At 54.7% G+C, this 17,000-nt stretch overlaps 2 protein-coding genes across 2 annotated transcripts; one reads left to right on the top strand and one right to left on the bottom strand.

Annotated features, from left to right (window-relative positions):
* Window positions 1-2: 2 nt before the first annotated feature.
* On the top strand, window positions 3-7,064 carry LOC104404025 (serine/threonine-protein kinase 10-A-like; the record flags this gene model as incomplete). The annotated part of the gene is made up of 17 exons (XM_010012357.1): window positions 3-56; window positions 804-968; window positions 1,114-1,162; window positions 1,365-1,514; window positions 1,589-1,661; window positions 2,052-2,246; window positions 2,583-2,664; window positions 2,750-2,860; window positions 3,070-4,473; window positions 4,576-4,706; window positions 5,310-5,433; window positions 5,574-5,753; window positions 5,857-5,986; window positions 6,091-6,215; window positions 6,293-6,478; window positions 6,763-6,876; window positions 6,972-7,064. Coding segments are annotated over 17 exons (3,366 nt in total), but the record flags the coding sequence as incomplete, so codon positions are not given.
* A 1,113-nt stretch (window positions 7,065-8,177) lies between these two features.
* Window positions 8,178-16,991, bottom strand: NCAPH (non-SMC condensin I complex, subunit H). Its single transcript, XM_010012346.1, has 16 exons — window positions 16,932-16,991; window positions 16,550-16,642; window positions 15,852-15,990; window positions 15,022-15,140; window positions 13,678-13,867; window positions 13,067-13,158; window positions 12,710-12,915; window positions 12,151-12,299; window positions 11,538-11,641; window positions 10,905-11,027; window positions 10,516-10,623; window positions 9,726-9,884; window positions 9,289-9,411; window positions 8,973-9,052; window positions 8,611-8,686; window positions 8,178-8,249 (listed from the first exon to the last, which is right to left on the bottom strand). Exons 2-16 carry the CDS (start codon window positions 16,595-16,597, stop codon window positions 8,178-8,180), a joined length of 1,788 nt encoding a protein of 595 aa, XP_010010648.1. The 5' UTR covers window positions 16,598-16,642; window positions 16,932-16,991.
* Between the last annotated feature and the right edge of the window lie 9 nt (window positions 16,992-17,000).

Genomic DNA, 17,000 nt, shown 5'->3' with positions numbered 1-17,000 from the left:
AGACCTGGCTGGTGCTGGGGGAGGTGGGTGATGGAGCCTTCGGCAAGGTCTTTAAGGTAGGAGAACACCCCAACGCCTCCCCCTGCCCCAAACCCCTCCTGGGGCCTTGAGAGGGTTGCAAATGCTTTTTCGTGCAGCTTCCGTGTGCAAGAAGCCAAAAAGCCTCTAAACAGCCCCAAATGTCCAACAGCGGGTGGCAGGGTCCGTGCGCATCATCTCTGGTCCCCATCCCTGTCCCTTGGCACGGGGACAGCCACCAGCTTGGGAGCTGGACCCTTTGCTGGGGGTGGTGGAAGCCTCGGTTGGGGTGAGGGGGTTGAGGTGGGATGTTCTAACCCGAAACCACAGCGAGGAGCCCGGGTGCAGCAGGAAACCCAACGTCAGGCGCCTTCCGGCACCGGTGGCACCGTGATGGTCCTGCTCCTGTGGAGCCTGTCCCAACCTCGTCACAGAACTGCCTCAGATCCACCCTGGATCTGCCCTGTTTCGGTCTGAACCCATCACCCCTTGTCCTGTCGCTGTAGTCCCTGATGAAGAGTCCATACAGCATCCATACAAGCAGGATGCTCCATGTTCTGGGACCCACATGCAGGGTGCTATGGCCACGTCTGGACCACATGTGTATCACCCAGGGGGTGACCGCGCATCACTCTTCATCCCATCCCTGGTGACAGTGGGGTCCCCATCCCTGTCCTGGCCGTGGTGCCACCAGCACCAGGGTGGGATGTGGTGGGTCCAAGCTTCCCCCTCACCACAAACCATGGGGCTGCTCCTTTGGTACCCCCATCAAACCTCCCCCCCAGGCACAGAACAGGGTGACGGGGGTGCTGGCAGCCGCCAAGGTCATTGATGCCCCGAGTGAGGAGGAGCTGGAGGACCATGTGGTGGAGATCGAGATCTTGGCCTGTTGTGACCACCCCAACATCACCAAGCTGCTGGATGCTTTCTACTGGGATGGGCGGCTCTGGGTGAGTGGGGGTCCCACCATCCAGGGCAGGAACCAGGGTCTCACCATCACGGCATGGAGCAGGGTCCCACCAGCATCTCAGGGCTGGGGGTCTTGGGCTGGAGGAGACACACTTGCAGACCAGGGTGGGGAACTTCTCCTTGCAGATCCTGGTGGAGTTTTGTCCCGGAGGGGCCGTGGATGCAGCGATTTTGGGTAACAACATCCCCCCACACACACTTTTTAGTGGTTGGAACATGGCCATTGCGGGATTTGGGAAGGGATGGCCAAATTCCACGGTGTGGAAGTGACTCCCAGTGTTGTGCAGCATCTCCATCAGGGTTGGGATGTACCTTCCACTGGGTACCCCTGGGTTTGGGGCCTCGTTGGCAGTGGGGTTCCTTGGTGCTGGTGGCAGGGCTGGAGAAGGGGCTGAGCGAGGAGCAGATCCGAGGTGCCTGCAGGCAGCTCCTGCTGGCGCTGCAGTACCTGCACGGCTGCAGCATCATCCACAGGGACATCAAGGCTGGCAACATCTTGCTCACCCTCGATGGGGACATCAAGCTGGGTGAGTCCCGGGGGTCCCGAGGGGCAGAGGGATGCTCCAGGGATCGTCTCCAACCTCTGCTTCCTGCTCTGCAGCTGATTTTGGGGTTTCGGCCAAGAACTCCAGCACCGTCCAGCGGCGCGTGTCCTTCATCGGCACCCCTTACTGGTAGGTGTGGGGCGGGAATGCACAGGGATGCTGGGATGAGCCCAGGGAATGCTCCCCAATGGCTCTTCAACACCAGAAACATCTCAAGGAATTGGATTAGAATCATGGAATGAACCAGGTTGGAAAAGAGCTTTAAGATGAGTCCAAGAGGATTGTTCCTCTTGCAGCCAATGACGGGCTTCTCGGTAGCATGAGGCTATTGCATGGAGAGGACACTTGGGGTGCTGGGGGGTTCAAGGCCTCCTGGGGTAGTGTTGGAAGAGTTGGGGTTGAATCTCGGCTCTTCTCTCTGGAGGGTTGTCTCTTGAGGGGTTGTGACCTGGGTTTGGTTTCAGGAGGAGACACCAGCCCGGGGCAAGTGGAACATCTCCCCCTCTGTCCCATGCACAGGATGGCCCCAGAGGTGGTGCAGTGCGAGATGTCCAAGGAGAGCCCCTACGGCTACAAGGCTGACATCTGGTCACTGGGCATCACCCTGATCGAGATGGCCGAGATGGAGCCCCCCTACCATGAGCTGAACCCCCTCCGGGTGCTGCTGAAGATCACCAAGTCCCAGCCACCCACCTTGAGGCACCCCAAGAGGTGGTGAGTTCCCATGTGGAGACATCACCCAACATAGGTGACAACAGGAGATGTCACCTTAACGTGGGTGACAATGGGAGATGCTGTCCTATGGGCAGCTTCTGCTTGAACCCATGTCTGGGCGGCTGGGGTGGCCTCTTGGACCATAAGTGATGCTGGTTGTGACTCCTCCAAGCCCAGCCCCAGGGGTACCACAAGTCTCCCATCTCAGCACCTTTGCCCACAGAAGGTGATGCTGGTGGGCAGTGGAGTGCCACAGTGCGAGCAGAGCCTGGGTGTCCTTAGCATCACCCCAAGGTCTATGGGGTCCACAGTGGGGTGACAGGGACCATCCCACAGGTCTGAAGACTTCAAGGACTTCCTGAGGAGATCCCTGGAGAAGAGACCTGAGGAGCGGTGGTCGGCCACCCAGCTCCTGCAGGTGGGCAGCACCCATTGCTATGTGCCCCGGGTGGTGGGACCCATCCCCGGTGCTGGTCCCAGTCACCTCCGTTGCTCCCACCCAGCACCCCTTTGTGGTGGGCATCTCCGACAAGCGGCCGCTCCGGGAGCTGGTGGCCAAGGCCAGGGCTGATGTGCTGGAGGAGGAGGATGAGGAGGAAGGTCTGGTCCTCTCGGTGTGTGAGTAGCACCTGGCTGGGTGCGAGATTCCCCCCCAACCCTTCCCATGAGCTCAGTGGGTCTCATCTCTTTCCCCATTGTCCACCCCACAGCCTGGGGGGCAGGAGCATGGAGAGTCCTCCTGCCCCCCATCACCTGAAGGTCCATTGGATGTGGTGGGTTTTTTTGAGCCAGTGAGGAGCTGAGTGTCTCGTCTGACGTCCAGCTGGTGGCAGAGCCCAGGACCAGGAAATCGTTGGACTTCTTGAAGCAGAGGAGAAGGTCCCCACCGGAGCCCAGGCTCTCCATGAGGCTCCCCAAGAGACCACCCGAGTTCCTGAAGCTGCTGCGGCGCAGGTCGTTCTTTGGAGGGATGAAGTCCCAGGAAGCAGTTAAGGATCAGCCGGGGCCAGAGCTGGGTGTGATGGAGATGACGCCACTGGATGCTCCTCGAGGGACATCGGTCCCAGCAGAGGCTGGAGGAGAAGCTCCAGGGTGTGAAGAGGAGGAGACCAGCCCTCCGGGGACTCCCTGCGATGTGACTGAGATGCCCTCAGGGCCACAGCGGGCAGGAGACCTTGTGGGGCTGCAAGAGCAGAAGACAGAGCCCCAGGAGGAAACCCAACGTGCTGACGCACCACCGGTGACCAAAGTGCCCATGGAGCAGTGGCTCGAAGCCCAACCAAGTCCCGCTTCCATCCCCAAAAGGAATAGAGAAGAGGAGTTGAGCAGAGACCCCACTTGTACCTCGTTGGCCCAACCTGCACCCATCTATGGGCGCTGGGGCAGAGCATCAGCCGTGGGGCAGCTGGTGGCAGCCCTGGACTTGGGGACCACAGGGACCAAGCCCCAGAGCTTCACGTCACTGGCAGAGCAGCAGCACCAGGTTACTCGGTTGTTGCAAGACCTGAAGCCCATCGCTGAGCCCATGGACCTGGGTGAGCAGGAGGTGGGGAGGAGCAAGGATGAAGCCACAGACAACGCTCAGCCTGGGGTGGAAGCTTGTCCCATTGAAGGTCTGGTGCCAGCAGAAGCGACGCTGGAAGAGGGTGTTGTCCAAGGGTGTTTGGTTGTAGACCATAAAGCAGCGGGAGATGCAGCCAGGCCTGGGGAAGAGATGCTGGAAGGAGAAGAACTGGGGACAACCTCTATAGCGGGTGCAGGACAGGGACCTGCAAGGGAAGAGGCCCAGAATTCCTCTTCGATGGAGATCCTGGTGCCTGTTAAAGATGGAACAGAAGAGAAAGTGGGAAACAGCCCCAGGGACAAGCCAGGAGCTGGGAATGGCTGGAAAGGACACCAGGAAGAGGATGGAGAGCTTGGAGAAGAGAGGGTGCAAATTGCTTCAGCTCCTGAAGGGCCCTCAAAGGATGGACCTGGAGAGGAGACGGGTGGTTTGGAGGCTCGTGGAGCAATGCCAGAGCCCCAGGAGGCCCTCGGTGGGAATGTAAAGGCCATAAAAAGCGTGAGGTTCAATGTTGTCCTTGTCCGTGCCTCTTCCCAGGCACGGGCAGTGTGGGAAGTGGATCCATCCATCGCAACAAAGCATGGAGAGGAGCACCCTGCGGATGGACAAGGTCCAAGTGTGCTCCCTGCAGCAGCACAGCCTTTGCCTGAGGAAGCCCAGGAGGTGAGACGCTTGCAGGTGATGTGGCCATGGGAAGATGACCCCTTTGCATGGGCTCCCAGGTTGGGGTTTTGGGTTGTCTGAGCTCAGAGCTGTTGTTCCCAGATGCAGGAACCTGCCTGGCTCCAAGGGATGGTCAAGGAACCCCCCAGGTTTGGGGAGTTTGGGGAGGACGTGACCACCACCAGAACCATCGGCAAGGCCGGGATGAGGGATGAGATGATGCGCTCTGCTCGGTGAGCGACGTGGCAGCAGAGGGGCCACCAGGCATCTTCCACCCATTTCTGGCTGGAGCAGGGGCAAAGGGGAGAGGGTGCAGGAGATGGGGTTCCATGAGGGGCTCCTTGTGGAGCACAAGTGCTTGATCTCCAGGCTTGGAAACCCATCTGGCTCCATAGTTGGGGTCTAGTCCAGCAGGAGACCATGAGCAAGCCCTTCCCTGCACCCTCAGGGCTCTGCAGTGGGGACACATGAGGAGCCAAAATGTTGCCCAGCAGCACCTTAAGGAAAGAAGAGGGAAAGATCTTCCCCCATAAGCTCTTGTGTCACCCAAGGAGAGTAGGAAAGGCTGAATGGGGAGATGCCAGCTTGGTCATGGTCTAGCGCGAGGTGTCCCTGCCCATGGCAGGGGGTTGGAACTGGATGATCTTAAGGTCCTTCCCAACCCATTCTATGGAGAAGCAGTTTATGAGCGTGGCCACCACGCGCCCAATGTTGTTGGAGAAAGTCTTCTCCATGGTGCTCACCAAGGCTGAGCTGCTCCCTTCCTTCAGCCATGCTGGGACATAGGGAGGTGCCTCCAGGGCCACCCTCAGCCCCGTCTCACCCCACACCTTCAGGCGCCAGGAGCTCCATGAGCTGCGGGTGCTGCAGAAGGAGGAGCAGCGAGCTCGGAGCCGCCTGGAGCACAAGTTCCACCACCAGCGGGAGCAGATGTTCCGCCACATCGAGCAGGAGATGATGGTAACGGCTCCATCGTCATCCCTTGGTGCCACGACGTGGTCAGAAAGGGACACGTGCTGGGAGACGTCAAGGTCTGGGGGGGTTTGGTTGCTTCTTGAGGTCCCTGCAGCCCCGTTGGCCATATCTGCATATGGTTATAGAGCAAGAAGGAGTTCTATGACCGGGAGGTGGAGACCTTGGAGCGGCGACACCGGCACCTGAAGGAGCAGCAGGAGCTCAAGTACACGGTGAAGCTGCGTGATGAGGCCAAACGCCTCAAGTCCCTCCAGGAGAAGGGCTGTGGGAGGAGGATGCAGGAGCTGAAGAGGGATGGGAAAGAGGTGAGAGTCTGGGGCAGCTCTGGCTCCTCTGGCTGTGGCACCCTGAGCACGGGGACCGGCTCCCCTGGGTGCTGGGGCCAAGTCCTCCCATTGCTCACCACAGGAGCAGCGGTTCCTGCAGCAGCAGCAGGAGGAGCTCAACGCAGCCCTGCAGAAGGTGGTCCAGGAGCACAAGAAGAAGATGCTCTCCATCGACTGGGAGTGCATCAGCAGGATCCACAGCCTCCGGAGAGGTGGGTTGGGCTGGGAGGAGGAGGAGGATGGTGGCTTCTTAGGGAGGGGACCAGGGGGGCTGGTTGGGGGGTGGTTCCTGATGGTGCTTGGTCTCACCCATCAGCCCGGGAGTCCGTGGTGTGGAGCATGGAGCAGGGGCACCTGCAGGAGAAGTACCAGCTCTTCAGGCAGCAGGTGAAGGAGCAGCACGCGGCGCAGAGGCTGCAGCTCCGCAAGCGCCATGAGAAGGTGAGGTGGGAGCTGCTCCACCAGCCCCATGGGGTCCCCCGTCCCTCTCCGGGCTCATCCTCCTGCCCCTTTCCCAGGAGATGGAGAGGATGAACCGCTTCCACCAGCTCTTGCTGGAGGAGCTGAGGAGCCAGGAGGCGCAGGAGCGGGCTCAGCCGCTCAAAAGCCAGCGCTGCGCCACCAAAACCCGCCTGGCCCTCTTCAAGGACAACCTGAAGATGCAGGAGGCTCATGGGGGCAAGCAGAGGGAGAGGACCAAGCAGGTACAAGGACCTTGTGGAGCCAGTGAGCTTCCCCAGCCCAAAGTATGGGCAGAGCAACCCAAAAGCTCCAAGTGGTGGCTTTTAGGTGCTGGAGGGTGATGGGGGCTGTCGCCTACCACAGTTTGTGCAGCAGGAGGAGAGGTGGCAGCAGCTACAGCAGCAGCAGGCTGAGAACCTGGCAGAGCTGGAGCAGATGCAGGTACAGGGGGGAAATGTCCACCCTGGGGGCTTCCCACCCCTTTGCTACCTCTCCTTGAGGACCTTCCTGCCCTTCCCTCTCCCAGCGTGAGAAGATGCATCTCTTGGCCGAGCAGGAGCGGCGGCAGCTGGGGTGGCTGGACCAGGAGCATGCTATGGAGCTCGGTGCGTGGAGGCAGCGGCTGGCAGCCCGCATGGAGGTGAGTGCTCCTGCAGCATCTCCTCCGTGGGATGCTCCTGAGGGATGGCTGCGATGCTGGGAACGGGCCATGGCAGCGCCTCTTGTCTTCTCCAGGTGCTGGAGGAGGAACTGGGGAACGCGCTGCTGGAGCTGCACGGCACCCACAGCAGCACCGGGATCACCCGCTGCTTCCACCTCCCCTCCTGACACTGCTGCAGAGCACAGGGGAGTGAGAGCTCCAGGAAATACAGCCGTTGTTAACAGAAGTCCCCATTTGTGACTATCTTACTTAAAACCTCTCACCATGTGTCCCACCAGCGTGTCCTGTGCCCCTGACCTGCTCCTCATGGGCCAGCCCTCAAGGGGTGGCTGAGCGGTAGACTTGGCAGCCCTGGTTGGACTTAAAGGTCTTTTCCAGCCTGGTTGATTCCATGATGATTCTATTCTGTGGGGGTCCCATCCTCAGCCTCAGGCCCTGAGATGCCCTCAGAGGCAGAGTTGGCAGCACCAGCTCTGAGCCTTTCCCCACCCACCTCATCAGGGCCCCAGAGGCACTAATAAGCTCCAATGGCTTTGAGGAGCCTCATGAGGGGCCCTGATCCACACCCATGGCCCAGGAGCTTCACCAGAGCTCAGCTCAAGGGCTTCAGTCCCTGCCTAAGCTGTGCTTGGAGCACTGGTCTCCTGCCTCATTGCCCAGCCCTGACCTTCAGGCTCACTTCTCTGCTTGATCTCAGACCTGCCTCAGCACCAGGAGCTTGTGGGGTGAGCTCAGCTCTTGGTTGAACCTGGCCCCCAGCTCCAGCTTCATCCTGCTCACATTATTCAGGTGCTGGAGGACTGAGTCCTGGCTGGCGATGCTCCCTCACTGCTCCCCAGCACTCTGCTGTGTTGTTTTAACCTCCCCCCTGTTTTGGAGACTCCTCCTTCCCCACCTCAAAGGCCCATCTACAAAGTCTGTAGCAATTTATTTATTACCTTTAAGCTCAGTATAAAAAGTAAATCGTTTTCTGGGATGAACAGGGCTACAGGGGGAGCTGGAGACATGGTAACAGTACATTGAGTGACACAGAGGAGCCTTTTGGTTCACAGTGAGATGGAGGAACTTCACTACCCAGACCCAGGAAAGAACTGGTGGAATGAAGATAGCAGAGCTGCAACTGTCCATCTGTATGGGTCCTAAGTTTAGGTAGGACATCCTTGATTTAAACTCTTCCTGAGGTGCAGAGACCAGTGGGGTTTCACAGCAATGGTGCTGGAGGAGAACAACCTACCCCTGATGAGGGAGTCCAGAGAGCACCAGTCAGCTGAGGAGCTGACTCAGCACAGGGCTCGGTTGGCTTGTTCCACCAGGACATCAGACAGGTCCTCTGTGCCCTCCAGCTTCAGATTCTGGGAACAGAAAAGCCAAATTCAACACAGCCAAACTCTTCCCCACTGAGTCTGACAAACAGCCACATGCTGAAGGGTCAGAGCAACCCCAGCCCCTCCTGTCCCCATCAGCACACACAAGACTGAAGCCTCCCACCGGCTGGTGGAGACTGAAATGCTCCCAGTGTGCTCACCCCTCTGCTTCCAGAGCCAAGGACAAGGAGTGACAGACAGCAGTTAGGCTGGAAATGCTGCAAGTGCTTAACCACAGGTATCAGCCTGATTTATGTTCACTAGAAGCATGAAACCAGGACTTGAGAAATCCTGATGGAGCAAGAAAGTGGCTTTTCTCCTACATCGCCTGTGTCCACACTGCACTTACCTTCTCGTTTGCCAGATGCAAGAGGCAGGCAAAGGCTAAGGGGATGGACAGGTTTTTAGCCATCCCAGAAGGCAGCCTATGGAAGAGAAGGAAAAGGTTAGGATGGCCAGAGCCTACTGCAACCCGATGGATGGAGCGTGCCTGCAAGGATCAGGTCACCAGAGACCAGCTCCTCCCCAGGGATCTGGCTTTTCCCTCCCTTTCCCCTCCCGCTAACACCACTTTTCCCCAGCTGAATGCAAGCCAAGAGCTCCCCCAGACTTCAGGTAGGTTGTTACAGACACAGAGGGGTTGGTGTTTGCCTGAGCTCAGCTCAAGAGTCTGTCCCTCATCTTCAGCCCAGCCTTTTTTAGGGCCTCTACCTGTGAAACAGATCCTTTGTGATGCTGCTGAAGACCTTCTTTCCTCCTACCACTGAGGCATCCTCTTCTTTCTCTGCATCCTCCATCTATTTAGCAAAAAGATGCTGCTGAGACACACTTTCCTTGCCAGTATTCACCTTGTGTTCAGAAAGAAACCACTCCCAGTTACACTCTGTCTCTCCTTACTGGCCATCCCATAGGAGCAAGACTACTAGAAAGGAACTGCTGCTCAACCTGCAGGAGTTTAAGCTCAGTTACCTGCAGGGCTTCTCTTGTCATCAGGCCTATTGAGGGATCTGGCTCTCCCTGCACTCACCTCTGCTGCTGCTGCTGTTTCTTTCTCTCTTCCATCAGTCAAGAGGTTCCACATGTTCTTCTTCAATGTCTTCATGTCCATTTTCTTGGCTGTCTTTGCATACTGAATTGCTATCTTGTTGACCTGAGGAGCAGAAGTCCAGGGTGAATTGAGAGCAACTGAGCAGAAGCAGGAGCATTGTCCTCAATCAGGACCACAGGAACAATCAGAACATGGTTCTCCTTGGGAAGAACAGTGAATGTTCTCTTCCTGCTATAAACCTTTGATGAATTCCCTCCTCTTACACAAGGGTTCATCTGGGCACAAAGCATCCAGGAGCTCCTGCACCAGGGAAACTGGTATCTCAGGACTTCCAATCACCTGAGGTGGTGAAGTCTTAAGCACCCTCCAGGCTTCTCCCTATGAGCAATTCACTCAGTGACAACACCAGTCTTTACCTTCTGGGGCTCAGCAACGAGGTTCAGCTCTCCATATGTTGTGAGATCAACAAGCCTGTTGAGCTCAGCTTCTGGAACCTCAGGGTGGACAGTAAGGTTGAACTCCCCTGTCGGGCCCATGAATTGAACTGGGTCATTATCATCATCACTGTCTGCAGCCTGATGAAGAAAGAGCAGTGAGGCCACAGAGACATCTCTGAGGAGCCAGAGATGTCCTGTGCTGAGATAACACCACCCTCTCAGACTGGTGGTGATACCTGCCCACTTTCCCCATGGAATATGTTCTTATTCAGCTTCTCCCCACAGGGCTTAGGCTAAACATGAGGGAGAGGTAGAGTGCAGACTGTTCTACAAGGAAAGATGACAGAGATGAAGGGTTTTCCTGCAAGTGTGGGACCAGTTGGGACTTGTCCCACAGTCTCAGCACCACAAATGCACTCAGGAAGCAGCAGTGGCCTGGTCAAAAGCTGAAGCTTGAGAAGAAATCTCTTTCAGTGGTAGCTCAAAACAGTTGGGAGCAAACCTCACTGTGTGGAGATGACTCTGAAGGTGAGCAATGGCATTTGGTCCTGCTTTAGGGCACTGGAATGGAGTTTCTGCAGCAAACTGACTGGCAAACACCAAGGGCAGAGAGTTTAGTTGATGTCATTGGTGAGGGGACACAGGTGTGTGCAGAGACTCCTGCAGCTCCAATTCTTTTTCACTAACAATTCATGCTGGACATAGCTTCTTCCCAAGAGATTCACCATCAAATATAGGCACCAGAAAGAAAGCTTCTTGTTCCAGTTACCTGCAATGCAGGGCAGAAGTTGGAGGTGTCGTTGGGGTTGTTGTAGTCGTACTTGCCGATCTCTTCTTCGTGATCCAAGGAGCTTTCTGGCTGAGGCATCCTGCAGAGCTACCAGGACAAGAGCAGGGGTCAGCAAAGGAAAAACTCTAAGTATTGTTCTTTCTTCATCACCTCCCCTTTTCCCAGCCTGTTGGCTCTTCCTCCTCCTCACACGCCAGCCCTCTAGCAAGCCCCCAGCTATAAGCATCCACAAGCGCGTGGCAGTTCACTGAGAGACAGGGTGGCTCTTCTCCAGCCCTGAGGAGCATCCCAAAGCACTTCAAGCAGCTGGTGGAGAGTGGTTTTGTGCACGGAACTGTTGCCGACAGGCTTTTAGAGAAGCCTCTTACCTTAAAAGCTGGTTTGAGGTACAGCTGGAGAATGGTGTTAGGGTCATAGTTGAAGTCTGTGGGAAGTGTGGTGCTCTTCATGTTCTGGCTTTCCAGAATGGATTTGGCTAGAGTTATAGATGCCTGGGGGAGATAATAAATGCCATTGCCCATGAGCTATCCACTACTCACAAACACACAATAAGTGCTTTGAACACAGGTCTTTGTCTGTGTTAGGGAAGAAGCAGACTAAACCACACAATGTTCTAACTCTAAGTGATTAGTTCTATTTAAAACTTACTTCTTTAAGCTAAATAATTAATATGTCAGTCTGAAAGGGGGCAAGTTCTAAGATGTGGGCAAGGAGGACTCCACACTGGTCCAGCTGGTGCACCCAGTGGTTTCTGTGCAGCACACTGGAACATGGAGCTGGATCCATGGGGTCTTTTTAACTGACGGAGTATAAGCCAGGAGGAATCCAGCCTGATTCTCCACCCTACAGTGGGTGAACCCCATAACTTGTAAGGTGACCTGGAGTCAGAAGACTTGAAGGTTACAGAGCCAGGTTCACAGGAGCCCTTTGCAGATGGCAGTTGCCAGCCACGCTGATATGGTAAAAGAGAGAGCAGAAAGAGGCAGAAATTCAGCACGTGCCTTGGTCTTACGGAAATACACCTCAAAGTCAGTATCTTCATCAAAGTCTATCTCAAACGCTCTCTTTGCATTCCTTTTCCTGGTCTCTTTTTCAGATTCAGCCTCTGCAGCAGAAAGGAAGGAAACTGTCAGTGCTTTGTGACAGAGTAGAACCACAAGCTCACTCCTAATTTGAGCATCTGCTCCACACAGAAAGGTCACCTACAAGGGCTTTCCTCTTTGTTGTGGGCAAGCAACAAGTGATGTTCTCAGCTTCACGTTTTAAAGGGATTGGTATCTTTTTATAGAAGCAGAAAGTGTAATTTAATCTTCAGGGTTTATGGAGGAGGTGGGAAACAACAGCAGGAGCTGTATTAATGCTGGTACCTCCTGTTGCTGCAGTGAGACACCCCCTCAACTTTGAGCATCATTAACAAACCCAAACACTAGAGAACGCTTCAGAAGGATCGACATGTGGCTGGGTGCCTTTATGGTGTCTGAACTCCATCCTGCTTCCCAGCTGGCTAGAGAAGAGCCAGGCAGGCTTGTACCCTTCTTTACGAGTCAGATGCTGCCCATCTCCAAAGGGAAGCAGGACCTGGCAGCACATGAGCTGCTGTCTCCACATACATACGCTTGTGCCGAGGTTTGAAGCGCCAGTGATCCGGGCCAGCCCACGTCGACAGAGTCCGGGGACTGAAGTAGGAATATTCCCCTGGCTTCATGGAGACATAATGGCACATGGTCCTGACGTCTCCCGATCCAAAAGAAGCTGTGTCAGTTCTGGAAAGAGCACACGTGCTGCTGAGTGAAATCATTCCTTTGGCACACGCAGGGCCTGAGTGTGCAGTCAATATGCAGGTCAGCTCTGTAAGGGCATCGCCTGCTCCCTCTGTGCAGGACTCTAATCTATGGAGTCCCTGAGGCTGCTGCAGAAACAGAGGTGGATTTGCAAAAGGGCAGTGGGGAGCAGAGGGAGCAGACAAGCAATCAAATGTGACCACACAAAAAGGTCCTCTTAGAGAGCAGAGATATTACTGTAACGTATACCTGGATGTACCCAAAGCTTGCAGAGAAAGCAGCTATAGCCAGGTGGGAAACATGTACACAGGAACGAAAGATTCCCCAGAGAGCTGCCAGCAGTTGTCACTTTGCTCTCAAAGCAAAGCTGTAGATACTCAGGGACTACTTACCCCTTCCCCTGGCAAACTGTTCCAAAGGAGTTGAGCTTTTCTGTGAATTCCCCAATCTTATCTATCAGCGTATTCCTGGGGGAGTCAGAATTGAAGTCATCACCTGGCAGGATGGGAGCAGAGTCTTCTGTATCACTGTCGACCTCAGCGTTGATATCAAACACTTGGTCACTCTTCTTGAATTTGTCCAACAGGGCTGACACTGACTGTAGGAGAAGAAGGTGCTCAGGGAAAGCACAGGGTAGCAGTGGTCCTGCAGCACAACACCCCACTGCTCCCTGTATCTCAGAGGTCACTTTGGAGGCGAGCGTGGATACAAGCCAGGTATCCCACCCAGCCCACAGCTAACAAACATACCTCATCCTGGGATTCAGCATCCCACTTTGTAAACTGGAAACCAGCCAGTGAAGAGCAGATGGGGCGTTTTTCAGTGCACTGTGCTAGAAGGGCTAGAGACAGGAGAGCGAGGGGGAGAGATAAAACATAGGATGAAGGAACCAGCACCTCAAACAAGCACCAGACATGTAATCATTCTTAAAGTCTCATAGGTAGGCAGCTCTTCCTGCACGTTTTCAAGGCCAGGTTGGACACAGGGGCTTGGAGCAACCTGCTCTAGTGGAAGGCGTCCCTGCCTGTGGCAGGGGGTTGGAGCTGGAGGAGCTTTAAGCTCCCTTCCAACCCAAACCATTACAGGATTCTATAAGGTCAGTCCTTAACCTGGAGCACACTAATCTCAGCTGCAGCACAGCTCAGACCACCTACCCATGCTGTGTGACAGACCTGCTTTAGACCTGCAGTGATCTAACACCTACAAAGGTCCTGTTTTCCAGCAGTTTCACTAGCAGTGGTGCCAAGCAGTCAACAAGAGCATGAGTCAAGCTGGCTGAGACTAAAATGAGCACACTTGGGAGACGAAAAGGATGGAAAGGTCTGGATGGGCCCCTTTGCTTAGCAGTTACCACACTCACACTTTAGATCCATCACTTTCACAGGGCTGGTGTTTGGCAGCACGAGAGTCTCTGAGGAAGGGAGAGGGATGATCTCCGAGTTGAAGAGGAGCTCACAGCGGCAGTCCTGGGTACGCAGCCCAAGGAGGAAAACTCCAGCTGTGCTGCACTCATCGAACGATGCTGCTGTTTTCTGGAACATGGGATCGATCTACAGGTATGGAATAAAGCAGAGAATCAGGGAATGGAGTAGACGGAAGGGGTGAAGCAGGTTTCTGCAGGAGTTTTGTGGTTTAAGAGCAGCCGGTAACTCAGAACCCTGCTCATGGAGGGTTGGGGAGGACAATGGAAAGGGTGTAAATCCCACGGGTTGAGATAACAGCTCTCCAGTAACTAAGGTATAATACAAACCACTACTGCTACCGATAATAATGATAAAGGGAATAACAAGGGAAAAGGACACAACCGCTCACCACCCGCCGACTGATACCCAGCCCGACCCGAGCAGCGATCTGGGCCTTCCAGGTGACTCCCCCCAGTTTCTATACTGGGCACGATGTGCTGTGGTATGGAATACCCCTTTGGCCAGTTTGGGTCAGGTGTCCTGTCTCTGCTTCCTCCTGGCTTCCCCTCCTCCCTGGCAGAGCATGAGACTGAGAAAGTCCTTGCTCAGAGTAAACGTTACTGAGCAACAACTAAAACCATGGGTGTTATCAGCGTTGTTCCCAGACTGAAAGTCAAAACCACAGCCCTGCACCAGCTACTGAGAAGGAGAAAAATGGCTGTTACAGCTGAACCCCGGACAAGGAGACTTTGAAACACAGAGCTGAAGGGAGAACGACCCATGCATGTCAGGGTCATGTGGGGGCTGGTCTCTGCTCCCAAGGAACAAGGGATGGAACAAGAGGAAACGGCCTCAAGCTGCCCCAGGGCAGGTTTAGCTGGAGCTGAGGAACAATTCCTTGCCCAGAGGGTGCTCAGGCATTGGAACAAGCTGCCCAGGGCAGGGCTGGAGTCACCGTCCCTGCAAGTGTTCACAGCCCGTGTAGCCGAGGCCTCAGTGCCAGGGGTTAGTGGTGGCCTTGGCACTGCTGGGAATGGTTGGACTTGATCTTAAAGGTCTTTTCCAACCTGGTTGATTCCATGATTCCAAGTTTTTCAGCAAAGGGAGACCTCTCCCAGCTGCCTCACGCAGGAGGAACATCCATGACCAGACATACCCTTGCTCTAATAGCAGGATTCACAGATGTACACGTGAATGTTAGAGCCCAGGAGAGGGATGTACACTAAGAAACGAGAAGGATGAGGTGCCATCTCCTTTCCTCCCCCAGACCATGGCTGCTGCAGCAGCCCCCCTCCACCCACCTCACATCTGCGATTAGCCTCCGACACATTGATGTTGTTCAGGTTTGTCTCGATGGTTTTGAACGAGTGCTTCTTCTTTGCCTGAGCCCTCTTGGCAGCCCCAGGAGCTGGACTGTCTTCTAAGAGGAAAAGAAGAACAAGCTACACTCAGAGAACACACTGAAATACCCTACGGAGGGATAGCACAGCTTTTACTTCAGGTTGTAAGGCCAACACGCAAAACCCAGTGGGCATGAAGTTACCTGGTATCTATTAGCAGGATCCATCAATGTTTCAACTTAAACAGGGGAAGGTAAAGTTAGATCTAAGGAAGAAGTTCTTTACTGTGAGGGTGGTGAGGTGCTGGAACAGGTTGCCCAGAGAAGTGGTGAATGCTCCATCCCCGGCAGTGTTCAAGGCCAGGTTGGACAGAGCCTAGGGTGATGTGGTCCAGCATAAGGCATCCCTGGCTCTGGCAGGGGGTTGGAACTGGATGATCTTAAGGTCCTTTCCAACCCAAACCATTCTATGATTCACTGGTTGGATGCTGTGTTTCTTTTTAGGGACTATTTTATCTTCACAGCATGGGTTTTGTTTCAAAGCCTCTTTAGTGAGGCACTTCATTCTTAACGTTAGCCCACCTTTGGTTTACATTCAGATCTGATGGGTCCAGTGGTTGAATACAGGATTGAGTGACAGATTCAGGGTCTCAGCCCTCCCTGCTCAAGGGAGATGTACTCCGAGATGCACAAAGTGTTCCCAAATCCACACATGCTATGTAAGTACACCAACATTTCTCCTCCGTGCAGGTGGAACAGTACCAGCTCAACAGAAAAGAGCAAAAGGCACACCTTCTCCTGGGCTGTCCACGGACTTTTTGGGTGCTGGGTCCTTGCTCAAGCCTCCAAGCACTTTGTATGTGTCCGCATGAATCGCATCCACACGCACGGAGTAAATCTTGGCACTGGCATCAAGCGTGCCTGCTGCCATCTGCCAGGAGGGACAAAGAGCTGGGTTTTAGTTAGGAAGGAAGAAGCCTCCTCTGGAAGATGGGAAGCTGCAGACCTGAATGTTCCCCATTCCCTTCCTCCATTTCATCAAGAAGACAGCTAGCTCAGGGGTTCCTCCATGCTGCCATTTGCTCATTCACCCAAGAATCCAGGTGTCCCCCCTAGCATCAGACAACTATTGCAGTGAGGAAGTCTTTGTCCCAGCAAATTCTTATTCTGATCCACCTGGGATCAAAATTAGACTGGGAATTAACCACATTAACTTCCTTTCTTTTCCAGCCTTGTTTTGCTACTGGTTGTTATCAGCCACTATTTACCTCCGAAGCCTTACTTTTAAATAAGCTCTCCTTTTGAAGGACCATCACTGAAAGCCTTTAAATTCTGTGGTGCAAAAGGATTCCACACTGTGCTACCTCTAAAAGGTATTTCTAGTACCCAGCTGAGTTACCTTGGCCTTATTTGAGGTTTGTTATTGGCTAAACCTTAGGCTAAATGCCAGTTGGAAACAAAGCACCTCCACGACCAAAGATTCCTCTCACCTTGAAGTTGGTCAGTTCAGTATCCTTCTGTTTCAGGATGTCTGCCATGTAATCTATCAGGTGTAAGCCAAAGGCATTCTTCGTGGTGATTTTCTGAAACAAAGCACAGCTCAGAACTGATCCCTTGGCACATGATGTGCCCAGAGTGTCCCATCCCTCATCCTACGGGGCATCTCCAGCAGGATATGGCCACTTCCACTTCCTGCTTTGTTTCTGCTGGGGAGGCAGCAGCAGAAGCCCGTGGTTTGGCTCAGGGACATGGCTCAGAGGGCTTGGATGGAGACTAACCACAGGCTCAACGAGCTTAAACCCCCTCCCAAGCGCCCCTGTGACCGCTGCCAGCGGCGGGGCGAGAGGGGCCGGACCGGGAGCCCCGACTCACGTTCTCGGTGGAGAGCTTGATGCAGGTGCTGTAGTGATCCGCGATCTGGCTGTGGCTCCACTGCGGGCC

This window comes from Nestor notabilis, unplaced genomic scaffold, assembly GCF_000696875.1.
Source record: "Nestor notabilis isolate BGI_N333 unplaced genomic scaffold, ASM69687v1 scaffold20850, whole genome shotgun sequence".
NCBI lineage: Eukaryota > Metazoa > Chordata > Aves > Psittaciformes > Psittacidae > Nestor > Nestor notabilis.
The sequence above is the reverse complement of the archived record's forward strand: the minus strand, read 5'-3'. Positions and strand labels throughout refer to the sequence as shown.